The sequence below is a fragment of the Cololabis saira genome, chromosome 12 (genome assembly GCF_033807715.1).
Source record: "Cololabis saira isolate AMF1-May2022 chromosome 12, fColSai1.1, whole genome shotgun sequence".
Lineage (NCBI taxonomy): Eukaryota > Metazoa > Chordata > Actinopteri > Beloniformes > Belonidae > Cololabis > Cololabis saira.
The window spans coordinates 35,059,812-35,084,857 of record NC_084598.1 but is presented as its reverse complement, the minus strand read 5'-3'; the positions used below and the strand labels follow the sequence as shown (position 1 = coordinate 35,084,857).

At 38.3% G+C, this 25,046-nt stretch overlaps 1 protein-coding gene across 3 annotated transcripts in view; it reads left to right on the top strand.

The window, feature by feature from the left end:
* Positions 1 to 21,625: 21,625 nt before the first annotated feature.
* The window catches only part of bsna (bassoon presynaptic cytomatrix protein a), a 196,407-nt gene continuing 192,986 nt past the window's right edge, over positions 21,626 to 25,046 (top strand). For 2 of the 3 annotated variants that reach the window (XM_061736699.1, XM_061736698.1), the window contains exon 1: positions 21,650 to 22,264. In XM_061736699.1, coding sequence (XP_061592683.1) covers positions 21,650 to 22,264 — 615 coding nt within the window. Of the gene's footprint in view, positions 22,265 to 25,046 lie in introns of all 3 variants that reach the window. The other variant, XM_061736697.1, reaches the window with a different exon arrangement.

Here is a 25,046-nt window from a genome sequence, read left to right as displayed (position 1 = left end):
CTATATCCCATAATACATTGCGTCACTTTAGAGGAATCCAGTCAAAGTGGTCATATGACTACACTGGAAGTGCAGTATGCAGTACATACTGTATACTACACTGGAAGTGAAGTACGCAGTATATACTATATACTACACTTGAAGGGCAGTTTGTAGTATGTGGCTTCAAGAATGGCCAAAATATAAACACACAGGGGTTGAGGTAGCACAGGTGTGAACAGTCAGGACCGAGGAGAACAAAGGAACTCAAACCTGAAGCAAACAAATCAGGAGTAAAGGGGCTTTCATTTAAAACGCGGTTTGCGTCCCGCACACCGCCGGGGTGGGTGCAGTGTCGGCGCAGAGTGGGCGCATGTGCGCATCGCGTACATATTTGTTGCAAGTTTCTTGGCGACCGAAAAAAAAGTTTTTCCGGTCCGGCGCCGTTTTCCCTCTCGTTTGGACGTACAGTAGCTACAGCTCGGTTTGCAAAATGCATCTGTGCCTGCTTCAAAGAAAAGCCCTGGCTTTAGTTCTTCTTCTTCTGAGGAGGAGACGAGCAGCAGCAGCAAGGAGGGTCCATGAAATCCTCATGACAAGACAGGATTTGGGGGAATACAGGCTCGTTCAGGAGCTACAGCTCCATGATGAGCTTCTACTTCAGGCTGAACAGGGAGAAGTTTGACAGCCTGTTGGGGAGAGTTGGTCCAAGCCTCAGCAGGATGACAACCATCACTGCAACTGAACGCCTGGCCTCCCTTCCTCTCCTTTATATCTGTCCCTCAAGTTTTTCCATTTTTTCTTCAAGTCATCCACTGTAAATAGTTAAAAACATATTAATATGTTAACATATTAATAAAAACTTTCTGAACTTTGTTATTGTTTTTTAGCTCATGTCACTCATCTAGATTTTAAGATATACTGAGTGTACATGTAGTAAAGTATGTGCTTCAGTTTACAAAAGTATTGACACGTGGTCTTTTCATAACCATATATTGATAAAGGATTCAATTGATCCTGATATGAGGCATGGAAATGCTATATTTCATTTAAAACTAACATTTTATTGTTAAAAGAGCAAAAGAATATCACATTTCTACCACTTTTAAACACCAGGTATGTACAAATTCTGGGAGATTTCTCTCCACTTTTGTCCCTTTTTATTGATGTCCCGATAGGCCTGCAGTCTTGTATCCCACAGCTCCTCATAGACTCACAGCCAAGATCATTCTTTCCTCCATGTTGATCGTCTCTGATCTACAACCAGTACTCGAGTTGAGGGGGGATGAGGGGGGATGGCATCCCCCCTGAAATAAAAACGGTCAAAATCCTCCCCCCTGTAAAACTGCCATCCCCCCTTTCCATCCCTTATGTCATTTCATCAATGAATGTGGTTTTACTGCTATTTCAACATTTAGTCATCACCAGAAAAATAACTTGTTTGACCATTTTTACCCGTTTCAAGTAAATTTTCACTTGAAATAAGTAGAATTTTTCCACTGGCAGATTTTTCTACTTATTTTAAGTGAAAATCTACTTGAAACAGGGGAGAATTGTTGTTTTTTCCAGTGATGAGTCTTGTCTTAAGTGTAATGAGATTTTTTTTACTAAAATGAGACATTTTAACTAGAAATAAGACAAATATTCTTGTTAAGATTTTGAGTTTTTGCAGTGATCCATTTTACTTATCCTGTGAAGGACAGAGTCATATTGATAAGGTCAGAAAACAGTTTTTTATTTTTGTGTTTTGATGTATTTGATGTAAGCCCAGTGGATATTTAAAGCTTACAGAAAGCTGCATTTAACTGCTGCTATGTCATTCCTGCAGGTATTTTGGTCAGTGCTATTATTTGTATAATATATTATATTATTTGTAATAAGCACAAATTATCTGTCCCCATATGATAAAATCCACCATCCCCCCCTAATTTTTTTTACAAGTCGAGTACTGTCCACAACTGCAAGTTTTTTTTCACCCTCCACCACCTTCTCTCCTATTGGACACCGCCGAGATGTCGTCATAGGGCGCACGGTGAAAAAAAAAAAGTTCAATTTGCAGCGGCAGCCTGCGCCGTGTTGCGCCCTTGCCGCCGCACAAACCGGGCGGCATGCGCCCGGTTCCGCGCCGCCGAGCTCGGCGCAAAGCCTTGCGGCAGCACATACACAATGAAACGGAAAGCCGCCGGCCGCCGCCGCTGTGCGCCCTCTATGTGAAAGCCCCTTAACTTGCAAACTAAAACAAGATGGAAGTTGAACCAGGTAACAATAGGAGAACAGGAGCAAAAGGAACACAAGAAAACAAGACGGACAGATGAGAGAACGTAAGATTGCACTGCAACACCTTTTAAAAAAACTTTGAATTTTTCTTCTTTCAAGTGAATTAAAGTGTCTGCTGACAAGAATTTGCTGTTGATGACAGGTTTGTTACCACATTTTTGACTTTGAGGATGTCAAAAATGAAACGATTCCAAGATCCAACATCCCTGTTTGAGTCCAGAACAGCAAATGCAGAACACCTTTTAGAGACTGAAGAGCAGGATGTCTGCAGGGGAAATAAATAAAAAAAATACACTAATTTACATTGGAGGAGAACCAGAGTAATGCTCAGTGTTGTAAGATAGATGTAATAAAGGATGTTGCTGAGCACAAACATGAGATAGGAGGCTGTAATCTGGTCATATAGTAATTACACTATCGTAAGCTTTGTAATATTCTGGCAGGGATATGAATGGAATAACCTTTATGGAAAGTCATGTAAATGCCATAATTAGATTATTATCTTGTTTAGAATAAGGTCAATGGTTTGTTTTCTATTTCTGAAAAGATTACAGGACATACAGTAACATGACCAGGTAGCTGTAAACACAGACCAGTTGTTGTTATAATTCTTTTTTAATATGCCTGGTCACATGTTATCAGGACTAATATTTGATTTACGGTACTTTGCTGCTATGTGATATTGTTGGCTGGGGAGTCCGGTGAAAATTACATAGGCTACTTCAAATAATAGCATTACATTTACATGCATTAATGGTACTAAATGTATTTATTCATTAAAATCAGTCTTGCATTAACATGTCAACGGTGGCTTGAGAACTGTTATGTTACAATGGGTGGAAACTTAACCCAATAATGCTGGATGTACCATATTCCATATACTCCAAAGACAGAAATGAGCCCAATATTCCATAAATCTGGTCAAAATGGTCTTACTTTAAGCAAAATATCTTTGCCATTGGGGTAAGAAAAAACATTTGCTGACTAGAATTCTTAAAATTAACAAAATATTTCAAAATAGTCTTGTAATTTCTTTTGAAAAAATGCTTTAGAAAAATGTTTTTCTCAGTGATGAGTTTTTGCAGTGTACACACTTCTCTAACTCATAAGATCTTTGCATGATCTTCGCAATCAAAAACATCACAACAATGGATTCATACAATAATTATTTTAATTTTAAAATTTCTGTAATAAAATTCATAATTATACAAAAAAATTACAATTTAGAAATATGTGAAGACCAAATTAGCAGCGTTTTTGATTTAAGAATATTATAAGAAATTCCAAAAAATAACAAACCAAAGGATTTTTCTGTGTATCACTTCATATATCAGGCTTTAAAAGATTAAGACGACCTCATGCCACACCTGTTTTGAATAATGATTTGTATTCCCCTCTTTAACTGTCGTATCATTCCGGGTTCATATTTACTTAGTAATTTGTATCGTAACTTATGTTACTAGAGTCGTGACACAGATTACCAGCATGTGTGTAGATTTAGTCACTAGTAAACCATCTGCAAGCAAGAAACTCGAAATACGGTAAACAGACAAAGACTCACGCCGGAGTCATAAAGAAGCTGCGGATGCCACATCATTGTTCAAATTAGTCATGTTTCAAACAATGGTGGTTCTGTTTTTTTCTTCTCTTTTTGCAGAAGTCTGTGTCGGGAAACAGAAATTGTTTTGAGTTAGGTGCTCTCTATTTATAACCCTCCGTCCCATTTAGCAGCCATTCTAAATCTGAGGAGTGCAAATTAATCCTTTTATTACACACACAGCATGAAATAGCCTGCTGCTGCGATGGCTGCTACTGGAGTGAAGAGACGTCTGTTTAGGGACAATAATATCTGAAAGTGAAGAGCAAAGAGAGATTTACAGAGAAACACACTTTTGTTAAATAAAAAACAAAATACCGTTCTAAAAAGTGGAACATGTACATGAAATAAAAAACAAACAAAGAAAATGCTCAATGTCTATCTGACCGCAGTGAATGTGCGATGGAGAGTTGGGTTGCCATGGAAACAGGTGACTTGCTAAGCACCTCAATTAGCATATTATGAATAAATTGAAAAGTTACTGTAAATTGGACTAAAGCTGTGATTGTTGCTTGCTGATTAAAAAATACATGAAATTAGCATAAATTTTGCGAACCGCCAAAAATGCGTCTGAGGAACCACGAAGTATACGCACTTGCCCCTTTATTACATACATCTGGTATACCCTATAATGAGCTCAGTGGATGCACTCATTACTTTACTAGGAACACCAGGTGTACCCTTTAAAGTGGAAGGTCCATGTATAATTATATTATACGAATAAATAAGTGCATCAGACTTAAATGGGTTAAATGAATGCCATGTCCTAAATTATATTCCATTTCCTTGATAAAATTATTAAACATATTTATTATTCTTTTATTAACTGGTACATATTGCCACTGAATCTTCATTTGGACAGTGAGTGCCAACTTTTAAAAGGACCACGGGGGATTAGATTAACCTCCGACAGATTAACTTGACCAGTCACAATGATGCAGGGTGGGTTTTATGCAATGACTCATACAGGGGCGTCCAAGAGCCGCTATCGAATACAACCAACTGCTAATTATACTTTGGATCACCAAATTACTACTTACCACAACACTGACAATAGTCATTCACTGGCCTTCCCAATCTATTGCACACCAATTTGGATGCCTTTTGTTGATACTAGTCTGGTTATTTGCTCTGCCTGCGTGACATGCTTCATCTCTCTGACTGGTTGTGTGCATATTCAACAGCGTCCAAAGACAGTAGCCCATTTTACATTGCTGGATACCACATGTTTATTACCCCAACTTAGCACGTGACCTGTCCTTTTCACATCATCTGATGATTCTTGTATGATTAATCGCATAAAACCCGTCTCCGAGGGTACACTTAAACACAGGTCTGGTCTGATGTAAATTGGTTGTCTTGGTATGGTGGTGGTTATGGTGGGGGTCTTGGACCTCCTCCGCCTCAGAGCCATAAGCCATCATATTATGGGAATCGTGAAAGATGGTCCATTGTTGGAGCAACTTGTTACAAAATTGACAGACATTACAGGACACGAAACTCAGGTCATTCACAAATTGAAGAGCCTAAGAAGTTCTTTTCGGTCAATGACCACAACGGCAGGAGTGGCAGAGGAAGATTGGACTGGCCATATTTTGGTTTGTGCCACATGATTTAGGAGGGAGCCGCTCCGCAAATCCTCTTGCTATTCAGGGTAGCATGGGTCAACCCATCGCTGCATCTCCTGCACCCAAAGCTGCATCAGCCAGCTCCTCTGATGGTGGCAACGTCAACCAAACAGACAGTAGGACCTTCATGTTGCTACTACTCGATAACACCTCCACCGCGGAGTTAATAACACCACCCGGCATTTACACTGCCCAGTACACGTCAAACGCTAGTTCTTCATCCAGGGAAAGTAAGAAATGCTTAGTGTCCTCTGCATCCATTGGTACCTTCCCTTGGAAATCAAAGAAGAATCCAGAGAAACCAAAATAAGCCTTTGTATCAAAGGGGAAGGGAAGGAGGATGGCTTACCTCAGTTCCTCAGTGTGCTATTCAGCAATATGAAATATTTGGAGAGAAATAGGAATGAAAATGCCAAGCATCTTTTTCAATTCTTGGTCCCTTACTAATAAGGCTCTCAGAGGAAGGTTAATAATTTGAATCAATTCCCTATACTTTTACCAAAGCATGAATCCACCTTTTAGTTTGATGTGGGAATCATACTCTCTTTTTGCCTGTTGACACTGACCAGCATTTTATTTGTAATGGACTTTTTATTACAAGAAATCTCAAAGTGCCACAGAAAATACACAATTTACACACTTAAATCCTTAGGAACCCTGGGAATGAGGAGTTTACTATTTATTGACTTACCCACAACGCAATGCCCTTTGCTTTGGTCATCGGCTCCTGGACTGTTTGTGGTGTTAATGAGAGTAAACAGGAAGTGAGTCTTATTGAGGGTAAAAAAGCCGTTCTGTAAACAAGGATTGTAGGGAGTGAGGACAATAAATGCAACAGGAGGTGGAAAGAGATGGAGCAGAAGAGCCGATTGTGTTTAATGGTAAATGATCCTCTCACCTTACTTAAATTGTACAAAAAGCTTGAAAAGGGTGTTTTTTTTAGATCCCACAAACACTCATAGTACTTGTTTTATATATACAGCATATGCAGTGGCTTTTATCTCAACGAGCACACACCACTGAGCGTGCGACTGCCCAAGGGCACTTTGGCACATGGATGGGTAGACGTTCAAACCATCAATCGTCCAGGTCGATGATGACAAACCCTGCCTATTAATCCACATCCTGCCCAGAATTCAACCTATAGATAAAGGTGAGGGCAAGGAAAAGTGTTTTTTATTTATTTTTTTACCCAATAGAATGTCAGAAGTTGATATCTATTTTGTGCTTTAGTGTAGCTTTTTACACTTGTTGTCCGAGTTATTTAAACAACACAAAGAGTTTCACACAGCAGTATACCCCCCCCCCCAAAAAAAAGATGACAGGAAGAAAAAGTACATATGGCAATTAAACACTCACCAAGTGAAAAAAATGAACAGAAATAAGAAGATTCATTAAATATAACCCCAGAAATCACAACATTAACTTGACGAAAGAAGACATAAACTAAGCCCAGCAGAAAGTAGACATCTACATAGATATGATTCAGAGTGTCAAGCTAAGACGGATAAAACTAATAACTCATTAAATGAGCAAAGGGGGGAAATGATGAGAGTATGCGTCTGTTTTAGGATCACATTTCACTCAGATATGTTTTCACTTCCAATGATATGACTTAGGAAGTTGAGTGGTGGCAAACAGTCATCTACAAGCGACAAACTTCTGATTATCTATTCATATTAAAATATGTGAAATTATCAAATGTAAAACAGCTCCAAACACTGCTTTATCTCAAACTTTACTGTGCATCATCTTTTTCTTCCAAGATCTCTGATATTTTTCCTTTTGATGAGTCGTTACACTTTCTTCTTCTTCTCTTATGATTGCTCCATTCAGCCTCAGCTATTGCTTTTTTCGCTTTTCTTGCATTTATTTACTTCTTATTCAACACACATGCTGACAAGACTATCAATTAGAGCTGAGGGGCAATGGGAAAAGTTTGTTCTACTTAAAACCCCTGCTGCTGTTTTTCAAACTCAAAAGTTTTTTTTAAATACAGTGCTGAATTTTCAGAATCTTTTTATTTTTTGCTTCTTTTCCGAGTTTAATACCATCTAGGCTACATAAAAGAGGAACATCCATACGGTCCACACTGTAAGTTTTGATGTTTGAAGTAGCCCAATTACATCTGGCTCTTTAGTTTGTTTTCTTTAAAAAAAACACACATCTTAACCTATAGTGTGATGAAACATAAATTGTTGTGACTGGATAGACAAACTCTGCCAGTGCGGTTGATTGGTTTGCTGCACCATTTCATTCAGATATAAGATCTATCAGGAAGAATTCGGGCTTAGTTTCACACTGATTGTGTCATTAGGACACACTGGAGATCCCCTCTTTTCTGCCTCCAGGCGGAGAGAGAGAGGCGCTGTCTAGCAGCACAGGGACTTAGGGTATGTAACTTTAGCCCATAATAACTTCCTGAATACTTATATAATATTATATTTATTTATTTTATTTTATTTTATTTATTTATTTATTTAAAGGACAATGTGCAGGTACATTAAAAACATGGCTGCACCAGAGTTAGCCACAAGCTAATTTCCATCTGAGTAAATACTACACATTAGGGTTTACAATGACAGTATTCAAATGCAAATACATGAAACAGACTACTGTACAATGTCCTGAAACCACAATAAAAGGTTAACATTTAAAGCACTTAGTGCAAGTACAAAATACTGACTGATTAAAATAACATAGATTAGAATAATTGAACCTAAAATAAGGTTGGGTCAAGATAAATAAATCAGAAAATCCAAATGCCATCAGATGGTACCCACAAGGATACCATCTGACCCTAGAAAAACGATGGAAGTCAGCCATGTTCATTAGATTGTCCGGGAGCCCATTCCATTCCTTAATAGCTTTATATGAAAAAGCTGATTGAGAAAAAAAAAATGAAAAAAAAAGAAAAAAAAAAAAATATATATATATAATTTGGATTTGACTCAAGCAGTATTACTCCTGTAGATGGATATAAGAAAGTTAACATTAGCAGTAAAGATACTGACTTTTGTTAAAAGTAGCTAACGTAATAAGGGTGGAAAACCCAAAGGGGTGATGAAAGAGTCAGACCCAAGGGGGATTTCAGTGAGTTGACTATCAGCATGAAACAGTGCGTTAACGGTTGGATCCTGCTGGTTCTGGTTCTGGTCAGGACCTCTGCTCAATGATGACAACTTGTGTTAGTTCACTAGATAAAGCCCAGGGATACCACAGTGGTTCGATCTCAAACGGTCTACCTTCAGGTTTCCAAATGTGGGTACAATTTTCCTTAATTATCAAGCCGTGACCCAAATTTTTAAACCATTCAAATTAGGGATGCAAATTATCGATTATTTCATTAATTGACAGTTGATAACCTTATCGATCGATCATTGATTAGTTGATAAGCGGCGTTTTTCCCCCATCTGAGATACAAACATAATTTTTTTTGCTTATATAAAATACAAAGGACATTTTAATGTATTCCTTAATCAAATATTTATTTGATACAAAAGTAACAAAAAGACATTTTTTTACCACAATAATATAATATAAAGTGCACTTCAAGGCTATTAGTAGTAGCAGCAGCCATAATAGTGTCATTTGTGTCAAGCAAATTTTAAGTTCTAGTTACGTTTTAAGTTAGAGTTTTGGCAGTGTTCAAAATAAAATTATGAGACCTGCTGTATTGGAGCACATTTTCTTTTAGTTAAAACTGTAGCGGGGACAGATGTTTAGAGAAACCTATGTATGTACCGGGTGAAGGCTGATTTATGGTTCCGCGTTACAACCACGCAGAGTCCACGGCGGCGGCTCTGCGTCGATTTAAGGCGGAACCATAATTCAGGCTTTAGGGGAGCATATCGGATAACAACCAGAAGAATATAGAGTGGATTAAAAATAAAAGTTAAGCACTGAGCTACATGTGTCTCCCGTCTGGGCCATTGCAGACTCATTGCCTGAGCATGTTACTAAAACCAAACATACCCGCCTCTTTCTTCTAACTTTATGTGCGCGGACCAGCGCGTTGTGTCGCATTAAATGTGGTCCGGGCGTAATACCAGCTGGTGAAATTAAACGAAAAAAATAAATAAATAAATAGATTAATTGTAATCGTTAATTTTAATCGGGTAATTTCATAACGGCAATTAATCGAAAATCGAATAATTGTTAACATCCCTAATTCAAATTTACTTCACAGAAAAATTGCATTGTAATATGAACTTGTCTTGTCAGTCAGTTTGCCTTTATAATTGGTTAAAATACTTGAGTAAAGTTCACAAGTGGGCAAAATGCATCAGTTCATTCAGGTGGTAAATGAAAGATCCAGTCAACAACATAATCTGATCTGATTGTATAGTTTAAAGCCCTATTTATGCTTTTTGAAATATGAGTCAGTGCAAAAATCTTTTTTTGCATGCATTATCGGTGCCCCAGCTGTGTCTCAGTACAGTCTGAAGTCTGGTGACGCCCCTGTATTCCACAATACCAATTCACACAGCATGTTACATGTCAGGTGATACTATCTCTCAGTGTGAAACAGGGGTCTAACAGAGTAACGGGGTTCCTCGTCCGTGCCTTTCTCACAGCACAGAAAACCTTAAACCCTGAGATGCAGTCTCTGTTGCTCTCTTCATTTTATTGTCCTCCACTTCAACTTCAAAACAGGAAGTGATCATGTCTTCGCTGTTTAGCCCCAGCCGTCTACCACATCATCAATATTAATCAGATTCGATGTATCTTGAGAATCTTTTGACCTTTCGTACTGACCCTCCCTGTCTTGTGCTTTATTGTTCTCTGTGAGTTAAGTTTGACTTTTTTCCACTCAAAAGAACAAATGAAACCCTTATCCATTCATTCAACAACACATTGACGTAGATTTGATTTGTGTGTCTTCAAATGAGGAAATGTTCTGAGGTATGTGGATAGGTTTGCAAGTGTGTATTAGCATATTAAGCCTCGCATTTCTTCTTTCTGCTGCATCTCATCGTGTTTCCCTTTGATCCTTTTCACACCAGCCTCTATTTGTCAAAATCTGACTGCTTTGCTTAAAGCGTCTAAGCTGATGAAATGGGCACTAGTAAGATTTAGTCAGCATTGCCTGCCAGTTAGTCATCCCATCATCCCATTATGGACCCTCCTGTCACTTGAAATGCTTGCAAGTCAGCCAGTTTAGCTCTACTTTACTTACTTAGATCTTACTAAGCCAGTTGACTGCTATGTCAAAGGCCAGTCCACTTGGTTACTCAGTACGTTGACCGTTTTGGCAGCTTCAGATCTGTACGAGTGCGTTGCATCATCAAGCTTGTGAACTAGAAAGTCGGCATGTCTCATAGACAAATATTCAGCTTGTCGGGGAGACAGGAGGAAAGCAAATCATTCAGTCAGACAGGCTTCATGCAAGTCAGCCAGACCCATCTAATTTTCATAATCGGGCCATCTTTGTTCTTTTTTTGTGACATCGTCTGCGACCGCTGTTGTGTGAAGTTTGAATCTGAATGAATGATGTACATATTTTTATTTGGGCCCCAGTGTGTTTGATTACAAGCCTCCAGATCTGGCAGAAGCCTCTGCGTCTGTACGTGTGTGTGTGTGTGAGTGTGTGTTTGTTTTGTTGTTAATGAACAGTCTATTACTCACTGCGGTGCTGATGACTTCTCTAACTGCTGAAAACACCATGAGCTTGTTCTCACACTGAGAGGTGAAATTTGCCAGATGAATGTGTGTGTTATAAAATTTTATTGCACTGTTCATGAAGAACAATACAGATTTAGAACATAGCGCTGGATGCATTATGGTATATACAAACATATAAATGAGCTCCCACAAGCCCATTCCGTATTTTGTAGTTCAGCAAAATACGTACCTTTTAACTTATGCTTAGCTAGGGTTTAGCTACTGTAATTGTCATTTCTACCTCTTACAAAGAATGCTTCAAATGTTTGTTGTAACAAGGGCCTCCTTTCAAAACAGAGCTTTCCATCAGTGACCCCAAATGACGCATGAATCCACAGCCAGGTCCAAGGCTGAAGAAAACAAGCCATTAGCTGGTGGTGGTTAACCTGTCATGTGTTGTTAACACAATAATATGATGAAGTTTGTGTAATGTTTGTGTATTTTAGATTTTTTTCCACAGCCAAGCTAAAATAGGTCACTTGTGGTGACTGAACTAAGGTGGACGTGTCTCAGGTGGCTCCCAGACCTGCTTGCTCAGCCCATTTACAACATGCAGAGGTGTCAAGTAACGAAGTACAAATACTTCGTTACCTTACTTAAGTAGAAATTTTGGTTATCTATACTTCACTGGAGTAATTATTTTTCAGACGACTTTTTACTTTTACTCCTTACATTTTCACGCAATTATCTGTACTTTTTACTCGTTACATTTTAAAAACAGCCTTGTTACTCTATTTCATTTGGGCCTTTAAAAAAAAACTATCCATTTAAATTGCGCCATCCGAATTGAGGGAATTTGGTTGTGGTTGGATGAGAAGTATAAACTTTTACTTTTATACTTTAAGTAGTTTTGAAACCAGTACTTTTATACTTTTACTTGAGTAAAAAACTTGAGTTGATACTTCTTCTACAGGAGTATTTTTAAACTCTAGTATCTATACTTCTACCTGAGTAATGAGTGTGAATACTTTTGACACCTCTGACAACATGGTGCTGTGCAGTATGAGTATCAGTGACATCGGTTTTCTGAAGAGTTGCCTGTTCCCACTGTTGCCTGGGAAGCCAAAAAGAACACCCCCCCCTTACGTCAAAGTTAGCTGTGACTACCAGCTCCTTCAGCTGTTCCATACTGAAGGAGCTGCAAAGCTGCCGTCGGACGATTACAGCAGTGAAATCAGAAATGACCTCTGCGTTTAGATGACGATGTGTTAGTATAAACTGCTGATTGCTTTGGTAAGCTTGGTGGCATGAGGATGACTGATAAGGAAGTGTTATTGACTAGCCATTGGCTGAGCTGACTTTCAATCAAAAGTCTAAGCTGTCATTGAGTTTGTCTGTATTGAAAAGAGCGCAATATGATGAAGAGTTGGATTGAGAGATAAGGAAGTTGGAAAACCCTGATTTTGGGTCTGTGATGTCACAGTACCCTGCAACTCTGACAGCTCACTAAATGACATATTTTGCAAACATAAGTTGCTCCATAACACAGTGACCATATTGACTTGTCATAGTATTTTCTGTAGTAGTGATTTCAGACATCCAAATGCATGTTCTCAAGCACAGAGAAAGAACGGACTTGAGTGGATATTTTTTGTGACAGCTCCTGAGATGACGAACACGAAATATTGTTGCTGCAAGGGCATCGTTGCCCCAGTGGGAAACAATGAAGCTTTATCTTTGATCTAAATTGCGTGGAAAACACTGGACGGGCATGTCTGAGCTGAAATTTATGTGCATTCATTCAGTGCCTTTTTTCTGCATGCATTCAGTATGTGTTATACCCAGTGGACCCGGTGCCCATAGTAACAGCAATTAGCAGGGTCCGCTTTTGTTTTGAATCATCTGTTAGAGGAGCATGGATGAGAAAAGCGCATCGACTGCCAACTCCACCAACTGCACAGCTCAGGACAAACCAGAAACAGTGTTAATCATTGAATGATTTCATGTTTTCATTGAGGGTAAATGACAGGCTAATCGCACAGTACCAATGACATTGTAAAAATCAGCAAACGTAAATCAGAGAGCACGGGGACATTTCAGTGAAGGTCTAAGGAAACAGACACCATGTGACTGAGCAGACAAATAAATTAGAGGATGACCTTCTGATGTCAATATCCAGAAGAAAATCTGATCCGAAGAAGGATGGCAAGAAGTGGCAATTCAATCATTTATCAAGTTTCCTCTATAAAAGTAGTTTTGGTGCTATGAAAGTGGCTGTGGGGCCTCACCAAATCCATCGCTTGTTAAGATATGTTTGAATGCTCTTCAATCATCATGAGGTGACATTTTCCTTCAGATGCAGGTTTGTTGCTTTGACTCCAGACTTTAGTTTTTAAAACTTTAGTTTTAAAGTTAAACAGACTACACAAAATGTGTAACTGTAGGTTCTTAAAATAACAATTTAATTCATAATCTCAATGGTAGACTGATAAAGAGAGGAACCCACCAATAAGATGAAGACTAGAGCGCAACAAAAAGGAATAAAGCTCATTGTTTGATGACATTGACGATTGGCTTAAGAAAAGTTCATCTGTAAGCAAGTTTGCAAGCTCATACCATCATATTAAGGTTTCTATTAAGTAGGGCTGGGGATCGATTCATATATCAAGAATTGATTTGATTCCGATTCTCAAGATTCAGAATCGATTATCAAGATTTGATTCGATCCAATTTGATCCGATATTGATTCGGGTTACTGTTGATAAAACTGTTTTTTCAGCTGTTGCATGAATTATATGACTGTCTAGTTATGAAATATATTAATACTAGTATTATATTGAAATTCAACAGCAAGTATTGGCAGCTAATGATGCTGTAAGGACCAATCAGCTCCCAGAATGCTGATAGAACTGCTTTCAGAAACATCGTGTGGCAGAATTACCAAACAGATCCAGGGCAGCAAACAGAGGACGAAATAAATCGCTTTTATTTTTTCCCCATTTATGAGAACTTGGTTTTTAACATTTATGCAAATGTAACCCCAAGACAGTATATAAAGCAAAGAAATATAGACAATTTATGCAATTTTAACTGAAAACTTTAATGTTTTCATACCTTTAAACATATCTAAAGGCAAAAACATGGCACCAGTTATTCTCCTGTCCAACAAAATATTCCTTTTTTGGGCATATACAAAAAAATACCAAAAGTTGTAATGTAATGATGAAAAAAAAAAAAAAAAAAAAAAAAAAAATTAAATCGATCTTTAGACATATGAATCGATTTTTAGGAATTAATATGAGAATCGATTTAAAATCGGAGAATCGATCTTTTCAACACAGGCCTACTATTAAGGTGAGCTTGGTTTCTGTGAAAAAAACCCCTGCCAAAGTTCAAGCTTGACCAGTTAAATCTACATGAAAGATAGTTGGTCATGAAAAATCACGCAATCCCTCAAAATTACAAATATCATTTCCCTGTTATTAATGAATGTTTGGGCCCAAACTTGTCCCGTATCTGCATCCTCCTTTGACCCACATATGACTTTGACTCAAGGTGAATGTGTCTGCCAAAACCTGGCCAAATATCTGTCAGACCTGGCCCAGTTCTTCCTTTTCTTTTGGTCTGCGTGCTGTTCCTGGCTCTGACAACACCTGCTTTATTCCAGGTCAAAACTAGAGTATGAAATGTGTGGTATATCCGGCTCATACAGCACATACCAAAACAAGTTTGGCCTGGTTCATGAGCTGTGGCGCATGTCTGGTTCATATAGCCCCCTCAGTGCCACAACTGAACCATAACAACCAAACGTAGCCCAGATTAGACCCGTCTGCTATCTGGGTTAGAGATCTTCTCTAAAATCATTTGTAGAGACTGGAAGGCGAGGAGGCAGATAGAAATAAATGGGCCATACACTTCTGCAATTCTGTCAACAACCCTGTGTGGGAAGAAATTTAGGCAGAGAAAGAAGAGGGGAGGAGTAGGAAATAAATGTTTGGTTTGGGTCCACCAGTAACTTAAATAGATTTGTTTTGCTGCAACAGTACAGGATAGGACTACGGTCATCTGAGGGGAATAAAGCCAGATAAAACCTGAGCCAAACTTACATTTGCTCTTTATCAACAAGGAGACAATAAATCTTGTGGAAGGTTGGAATGACTTTGATAGACTCCAGTAGACCGCCATGACCCTGAATAGGAAGGAGTGTACAGATAACGGAAGGATGGAACACATATGGAGGTGTATTGGCCTACATGATATTCAGTTAGTGCAATTTGTTTTTAAGTTCCAATAAGTGGACAGCAAATGCAAAATAGCCTTTTTGGCTAATTCTGGCACATTTTACATTTGTTTAAATGTGTTATTAATGTGCATTGCCCCTGTTATCTAAACCTTTAAATAAAATAAGTGATAAATAATATATACATACTGATTCCTTGAAAGTAACATATATAATCTATTTATAGTAATATATGTACATGTGCCTTTAAATCATACATAAATAACCACATATCCATTTGTGTGTATATCTATACAGAAGTGTATGAATTGGAGTTTTTTCCCGCCTTTCCTTTTCACTTCTTTCCTTTTTAAGAAAAAACTGTCCGCTGGCATCATCGCATAACTGCTATGTTGGAAATGAGTGATTAGTTGTAGATAACGCTAACAGTTAGAATTGTGACAATTATGAATGAATGCACAAAAAAAATGTGCAGTCCTCAATAAAGTCAAATAAAAGTGTAAACATCTACTTGTGAGTACATAGACTTTTAAAATTGATCATCTATTTAAATATTACTTAGTGTGTGGTGTGTACTATATACAGTACTCGAGTTGTAAAAAGAAATCAGGGGGGATGGTGGATTTTATCATATGGGGACAGATAATTTGTGTTGATTACAATAATATAATATATTACAAATAATAGCACTGACCAAAACACCTGCAGAAATACTGCAGGAATGACATAGCAGCAGTTAAATGCAGCCTTCTGTAAGCTTTAAATATCCACTGGGCTTACATCAAATACATCAAAACCCAACAATTAAATAACAGTTTTTCTGAACTTATCATTATGACTCTGTTCTTCACAGGATAAGTAAAATGGATCACTGCAAAAACTCAAAATAAGAATATTTGACCTATTTCTAGTTAAAATGTTTCATTTTAGTAAAAAAAATCTTATTACACTTAAAACAAGACTCGTCACTGGAAAAAACAACAATTTTCACCTGTTTCAAGTAGATTTTCACTTGAAATAAGTAGAAAAATCTGCCAGTGGAACAACATTTTTTTTGCTTGTAATGAGAAGATAAATCTTCCCAATGGCAGATTTTTCTACTTATTTCAAGTGAAAATTTACTTGAAACAGGTGAAAATTGTCAAATAGGTTATTTTTCTGGTGATGACTCTAAATGTTGAAATAGCAGTAAAAACACATTCATTGATGAAAGGACATAAGTGATGGAAAGGGGGGATGGCAGTTTTACAGAGGGGATGATTTTGACTGTTTTTATTTCAGGGGGGATGCCATCCCCCCTCATCCCCCCTCAACTCCAGTACTGACTATATAACTATTCAGTTAGCACACTAGTATAGATAGTTATATTTATACATAAATGCTTACATAAAATACATACATGAACATATACTATCCCCAATGCTGGACCATTCCCAACCAGCCAAATCAAAATGCATTCAATAGCTCACATTGATTGATGCTAAGTAAAACCTGACAACAGCTACTTTGAAGAGTAAGCGAAGCAGTGATGCCTCTTTTAAACCCGACACAGGACTCGTCTCCATGTAGAAGTTACCGTGAGGTCAGCTGTCTCTTCCTCTCCTTCCTCACAATTGTTCTGTCCTTGTCATCGTCACTTATGTATAACTGGAAGACACGCTTTATCTTCGTCCTCTACAATTAGAGAGTGAGGTGAGGATTGTAATGGGTCTAGGTGAAATCACTTTGACTGAACAAGGATCCATGTTGGGTCATAGAAGTCTGGCTGAGACGGTGATGAATGTCCTCAGTATGATGCAGAGGCGGAGAGCGTATACACAGAAAAAAAAGGCTATTCCTGCTGTTTGTGTTCTCACCTGCAGCGGTCTCAGTTACTCACATAGTTCCAGCGGCTCCAGCTCTTTTACTGTTGCTTTTCTTTCTTCCATTTTCCACTGATTCAACATTTTAACTATCCCTTTTGGTTGTATGTAACAAAAGAAGTCTTTTGACTGAAAGTCTCATCAAATCATGTCCAAAAGTCCCAAACTGTGGCCCTTGAATGCCACTCTTTTCCTCTCAAACCTCCACATTGCAGAATTAAAAAAAGAAAAGAAAATTAGGAAAAGCAATAGCTGTAGTAGTGAATAAACAGTTTATTATGGGGTTTTAAACTTACAGATATTATAATGACTTGTTTGGTTATTACTAAACTAAAAAAAGAAAGGACACCCAAAAGAAACCAATTATTTTTTCCTTTTACTTAATTAACAATAACAAATATTTGAAATTTCCGAAGTTTATTTATTCTTATTTATATGAGGATAACTGGCAACCTTTGTGTCACACACTTGCAATTATCCTATCTTACTGATGTGTGGAATTCTTTGCAGAAAATGATGTTGCACAAAGTACATTGCACTATAAATCAAAAATGGGTCTTATGGAAACAAAACAGATTTTAACAACAATAATTAAAAAAACAGAGCCACATCAGTCTGTCATCTTTTAGTCTCTAATTGCTCCGCTTCAGCGGGTTTCTGATAATTGTTCAAAACGAAGAATTATTTGTTCAAAAGAAAAAGAAAGGGTAAAAAGGAACAGAATCATGCTCTGAAAGTTTGGTTCTATTCTAAGATGAAGATGAAATGAAAGTGAAAACATCAACGTAACCAAGAACAAAAGAACACAAAAAAAGCATTTTGTGTCATTTTTAGCTCTGTTAAACAGTGACAATGAACAAAAGGTCAACAGTCGGCCAAAAGAGTGGGGAGGAAATCTTTATAGAGGGATTGCAAAGTAGAATGACGTCAAATAGAAAAAGACGTGAAAAACATTTTAAATACATTTCAGTGTCTGTTATTGTGAGACTGGAAATTCTGTGGCACAGACTGAAGTCAGGAATGCTTTGGGTCCAAAACCACTCACTGACCAAAAAAATCAATTCATTAGTTTGTCCTAATGCTAAAACTCAAAATAAGCTTGGAACTGAAACACACATCCATTTTATGATCAAATACATACACTTTTCTTTAAGTCAGTTCCACTTTAAAGGGATAATCGAGAGTTAAATTAAACTAAGGACTTTTTACAAGATAATTATACATTTATAATAAAACAGGTATGTGTCAGAAACACAGGCCGTTAACGCTCCTCCTTTTGCGTCTTTCGGTGGTAGTTAGTGCGATATCAGTAGTCAACTTGTACAGACGAATAGAAGGATATTCCCGTACCATTGTTTGGTTTTTAATACACTTTTTGTACACACATAAAATTAAAATGACCATGTTTCATCTATAGGGACACTATCACAGAAGTGGAATTACTTTTTAAAGTCTTGTAATACCATCAAAATAGTAACTACTCCATTCTTAAAAATTGCTTTCATTCACGTTGTGAAATGAACATTTATACTTCATCTTATAATCATCTTATACAATCACAATCATCTTATAATAGACCAAGAGCTGATTTAACAAGCTGATTTAAGAATATTCCTTTAAAGACAACATTTATGTCCATGTGAGGGAGATACAGTATATCTCGCAATCATTAACTGACATTTTGCAGCATTTTCAAAGTTGCCTTTTCACTTGGTAATAGAGCCAAAAAAAAAAAAAACTATCTAGAAAACACAATTTAAAAATCAGCCAAAGAAAATGATGAAGCAATTACTGAGCCTGAAATTTGAACATAATTATAAAGCTTTTGGAGAAAGCTGCGGCCATTTTTTTCCTCATTTGTTCAATTTTTATGCCCTGTAAATGTGTAAAGAATTTTTTTTTTATGTATTTAAAAAAAAAACAACTTTTTATGTAAAGCACTTTGAATTGTCTTGTACATGAAAGGTCTTATATAAATACACTTGCCTTGCTGCTTGAGAGCCCAAATGTGCGTGTATGTAATATTTTGTGTAAGTCTGTGTAAGTACTTTCAGTCTGTAAGACATAGTTACATCATTATCTTATGATGGAGTATTTGTGGTTAGTTTAGTCTTGGTTTGCATATGTTCAAATTCCTTTGTAAAATTTCTGTTCTGTGTTTAGTCAGAATAGCATTCTCTTCATTGTGTATTCTGTTAAGTTTTCATACATACAGTCTTAGATTTCCCGTTTCAAAGCCAGTTATTAGTTTAGAGGGTTTGAGGGTCTTCTCTGTGCCGTTTTCCTGTCTTGTCTTTTGACGCGGCTGCTACTGTTGCACCTTGAGGTAATTCTTCTTTCTAAAACCTGAATTTCCAGTTTTATCTGTTGATGCCTGGGGCCATTTCAGCTCCCTGCACGGCTTCCAGGAGCTACCTGTGAATGGATTTGAACATGTTTTTTTCTGGTTTTTAATGTAGCTTCTGTTGCCGTTTCTCTGCCCTTGAAAGTAGAAAAATGAATTTGTTGGAATACACTTTATAGACTAAATTGTACTGTGGTGCTCATTAAGTTAGTAATGCATTAAAAATAATTAAGGGAGATGACCTTCTTTCCTTTCTCCAGTGGCATCAGTCAGTGTAACTGATCAAATTCACTTTCTCCAGCTTCAGGAAAAACAATGACGAGAATGTTTCCAGCACTGAATAATTCCTAATTTAAAATAACACAGTTTTTAAAGAGACACTAAATAGCTCCCCCCTTTGATTAGTACATCTGTGCTGCTTTTTTTTTTTTTTTTTTGTCACAACTGATAAGCAAGTAGTGATTAAAACAGGAAAGGATTTCACAACCTGGAATTCTGGGTGATACTATAGCATCTTTTATCTTACAAAGAAGCCAACAAAACATGCTCATTAACTGGCTTTTAATTATCGTGTCATAAGTTTTGTTGGTGGTACTTGTAAATCACTGCATTCTATTACTTTTTCCACAGATGTACCTCACTAGCCCGTGATACTAATGTTGCTCCATGAGGTGTTTGACTTCTTGGTGTTTTGACAGAAAGGCATGTTTTGATGCAGGTTGGTGGTTGACTCACAGCTAGAAGGTTCCTGGATTCTCTGGTTTACAAAAACATGAATGTTAGGCTGATCGGTGATTCTAAGTTGGTCATAGGAGTGTCTGTGTGTGGTTGTCTGTCTTTGTGAGGGCCTGTGGTGGATTGGTGCATGCATCCGGGGACAGCGTGAGAGGATTCATAGAGGATGTGTGTGTCTTGTTTTTATATTGCAACACGAGATAAGTAAGGGGGGATTGGAGGGTTGTTAAAAAAAAAATCAGGATTGGCTCTAAAAGAGTTGGGAGATATTACTTTTTTGCAGTAATGCTGCATGGTAACATAGCGTAAAATTATGAATGTCCCTGGCTTTTGGCATGCCATCAGTTTACTTTTACTGTTGTGAGATAGTTCTATGTGTCTGTATGTGGTGTGAGACTTTGGAACAGTCTGGATATCCAACACAAGCAATGCCAAAATATCCACAGATTTAAATGGCTAAATAAACACATGGTCTGGTCAAATTATAAAGAGAGTGGGTGGTAACACTATGTTAAATCAACTTCGGTCTTTAAATGTTTGTGTAATTGTTGTTCCTCATTTAGTAAGTATGTATTGTCCATTACCTTCTGGTACTGTTGTTCTGACCATCACTGACGTGTATGTATGTACTATATGTATGTACTATATGTCCAGTATGTCCATTACCTTCTGGTATTGTTGTCCTTACCATTGCTGGTATTTATTATAAATATAAGTTAATGGTGTATTATAAATATAAGTTAACGGTTAACTGTCACCCGTGGTGACAGTATACATTGTTCCTGGATTTGCGCACATTGTGGCCATGAAATGCATCTGCATTTCATGGCCACAATGTGTGTAAATTTAGGTTAGGTGAACTGTAGAATAATTTTTATTATAATTTGATATAGGTCTTTTGTTCATTGTTTTGGTTCGAATGTTGAGACAGGAGGAAGCCTTAAAAAAATCTGTCAAGTTGTTAATGAGAAACAGGGATTAAATAAGTTTTCTTCTTCCCACTCCCTTTCGAGTGTTAACTAATTAATTTGTATTTTGAACATGCACCTGATAAACCTGATAAAAGGTATTTGTTTAATTTTCTGTTGCACGCAGGTCACTTATGTTATGTTGTATTGCTCAAAATAAAATATGAATTTAATTGAATATGCTCTAAACTCAATAATCATCATGTTGACATAAAAAGAAAAAAGAAAAAAAAGATCTTACTTTTTTGAAGTTGTCTAAACACCATTTTACTTTGTTTTGTCCTTCTCTTTCAGGGGTCCAATGGGTCAGATGGGCAGTCCCAAACCTGGCATTCAGCAAGGAGGAATGGGAGGTGGAGGTATAGGAGGAGGAATGGGCGGAGGAGGAGGAATGGGAGGTGGAGGAATGGGAGGGATGGGAGGAGGAGGGATTGGAGGAATGGGAGTAGGGGGAATGGGAGGAGGAGGGATGGGAGGGATGGGAGGAGGAGGGATGGGAGGGATGGGAGGGATGGGAGCAGGAGGGATGGGAGGAATGGGAAGAGGTATGGGTGGTGGTGGAGGGATAGGATCCAGAGCAGCCGAGCCCTACCGCCTGGCAGCTCACGACAGCCCCACTTCCCCCCGACACATGCAGTCCAGCCAAGGGTCTGGCATGGGGCACGGCCCAGGCTCCGCCCACGGGATGGGTCACGGCCCGGCTGGCTCCAGCATGGGAGGCCATGGAGGTCACGTCCAGCCGAGCCCCGGCCAGCATCCCTCCCGTCGCAACCTCCAGGTCGACTTCAGTGGTTCGGGAGGCTCTAGGACGGGCCGCTCTCCTTCTGTGTCTCCTGACCGGGGCGTGACTCCCACATCACCTTACTCCGTGCCACAGATTGCACCCATGCCGAGCAGCAAACTGTGCCCAGTGTGCAAGACCACAGAGCTGTCAAACCCACCGGCTGTACCCAACTACAACACCTGCACCCAGTGTAAATCCACCGTCTGCAACCAGTGTGGGTTCAATCCCAACCCTCACCTCACTGAGGTAGGTCACGTCGTTTTTACATCAGCACGGGAGGGGAGGTTGTTGTAGGTTTCTGTCTGTACAATAATATGATCAAGTTCTCTCATGGTACATGCAGGTGATTTTTTCTAGAAATAAATGTAAAACATCCCTCACCCATCCATCCAACTGCTTATTAAGGAGATAAAAAAACACTGCACAAATGAAACCTGAATGTTTAAGATATTGATTCAGCAGTGATGGAATGAACGAAGTGAATGCATTTTTTTGACATTAATAAGACTACACTTAAGTAATCCAACGGACTGAATGAGTAACATAAATGAGAAAGGAATGAGACTCAGAAAGAAATTGTATGGGGGAGTTTTCACAGAAGGTCGTTATGTGTATTTCTGATTGACAGGCAGCATAAAGTCTAGGCAAGTGGTGCTAATTACTAGCTGAAGTGCTGTCAGAATCTCCATTAATGGGCTGAGGCGCACAGGTCATTATAGTGTCTGTGAGTGTGAAACGCTACATTACTCTGCTATCAAAAAGCAGAAGGAAAAGTTGATGGGGTGGGCAAGAAAGAAGAGAAGGAGCAGCTTATTGTGGCTGTGCAGTGATTTAGAGTTGGAAAGAAGCGCGAGGAAGCCGGAGGAGGTCAAGAGTCGGTCTCTGACGTGCAAGGCTGAGGCTCGCTTGTGGTGATGCGTTCAAACTATCAGGCAAGTGTCAGCATCTGGTGATAAATATCAACTGTAAGCCTCCCTGGGCGGATAAGAGAGGATACATAGACTATGCACCAGAAACTTGAGACTGTGTCTGTTTCTAAAACCACATGGACTACTAATGCGTATTGATTTCTGCCAAAGTGCAGTAAACGGTATGCAGGATGAAAGCTGTTGCACAATTTGGAGTACGCAAGAAATACCCTGATGGTGTGCTACTTCTGTGAAAACTTCCAGCGTACAACTGGCACTCAGTCTGACATGCTGTATCTAGAAAAAATTGATTTTCCGATTCTAAATCGATTCTCATATTAATTCCTAAAAATCGACTCTTATGTCTAAAGATCGATTTTTTTTTACATTTTTGTATTTATTTATTTATTTATTTATTTTTCCATAATTTTCGCCAGGTGAACTTTAATCCCAGTAGTCGGACACACAGTTTGTCATGACACTTCTGAAAAATGCCAGGTGCTTCATGGCAATATGTGTGTGTGGTGACAGAATAAATTAGATAAGCTAAAATGATTTGTTTACTGCATGAACTGTTGCAATTTCTTTCTTTTTTGCACTTTAAATGGATATTGAAAGGCCTGTTTGAGTTATTTATTTCTTAGTTATTTCACAATAATTATTGTGAAATTATTATTTCACTAGTTATTTTACAGTCATATAATTCAGGCAACAGCTCAAAAAACATTTTAAATATCACTAAGCCAAATCAATATCGAATCGAATCGATTCTTGACATTATATATATATATATATATATAATGCAGTATGCGATTTTAAAAACAGCCTATGCTTAAAGATATAATTACCTCAACTGATACACTCAACACCTGAGACTGTGTTGTTTTAGTTGTCTGTTTTTATCTTAAACTTAACTTTGACATACAAATAATATTAAAGTAGAATTTCCTAACTTTCAAATGTTTTAAACTAACTTCAACTGTAATATATCCAGTTTTTAGAAGGCCTAACTGTCATTTTACAGGGTGCACATTTGATTAAGTGAAAGACAAAACCTTTGAGAGCAAAATAACTTTTTGCTAATTGGCTCCCACATGGTGTCAGCCCTGCCCCCCTTTAAGGCGATTGCGTAATTGTGTAATTAAGTAATCCTAACCCTTTCGTCTTCTTTTATGGAAATAATTGCTAAAAAGTTTAAAGAAAGTCCAACTTCAGCTAAATGCAGTCGGTGACGGCTTGAATCAACAAGTGTTCCTCCACTGAACGACAGACAATGTACAGATCAAAGAGAGGAGGCCTGTCTGAGGCCACGTTTACACGTAGCCGGGTATTTACAAAAACGGATATTTTCCCCTCTACGTTTTCAAAAAAATCCTCGTTTACACGGACCCGCATGAAAACGCTCTTAACGTCATGCAAGCCAATCAGAATCCTGGAAAAACATCAACAAATGACACGTGTGTAACTTCCAGTTAAGGGCTGATTTATGGTTCCGCGTTACATTAACGCAGAGCCTACGGCGTAGGGTACGCGGCGACGCGCACGTACCTTGCGCGTCGCCGCGTACCCTACGCCGTCGATTTAACGCGGAACCATAATTCAGGCTTCATGCTGCTGGCTGACGCGCTCACAGGCTTGAATGAGCAGGAGGCTGGACGGGGGGGGGGGGGGGAGTTACTTTTAAGTGTGACTTTAGAATATTAAACAGGTAAAATACAAGAAAATATTGACGGTGGCCTGAGACCCCGTTTACACGTAGCCGGGTATTTACAAAAACGGAGGCGTTTTCATGCGTTTTGGCCGTCCGTTTACACGGAAACGGAGGTCAAAGTCACCAAAAACGATCATTTCTGAAAACTCCGGCCAAAGTGGAGATTTTCAAAAACTCCGTTTTCCCGTTTGCGTCTAAACGGAGGAAAACGGAGATTTAAGCTTCAGAACGTCACATTATGCACCAGAAACTCACCAGCGTCATGTGTGCGACCTATGTTTACAATTAGTTTGGCCACCGTCAATATTTTCTTGTATTTTACCTGTTTAATATTCTAAAGTCACACTTAAAAGTAACTCCCCCCCCCCGTCCAGCCTCCTGCTCATTCAAGCCTGTGAGCGCGTCAGCC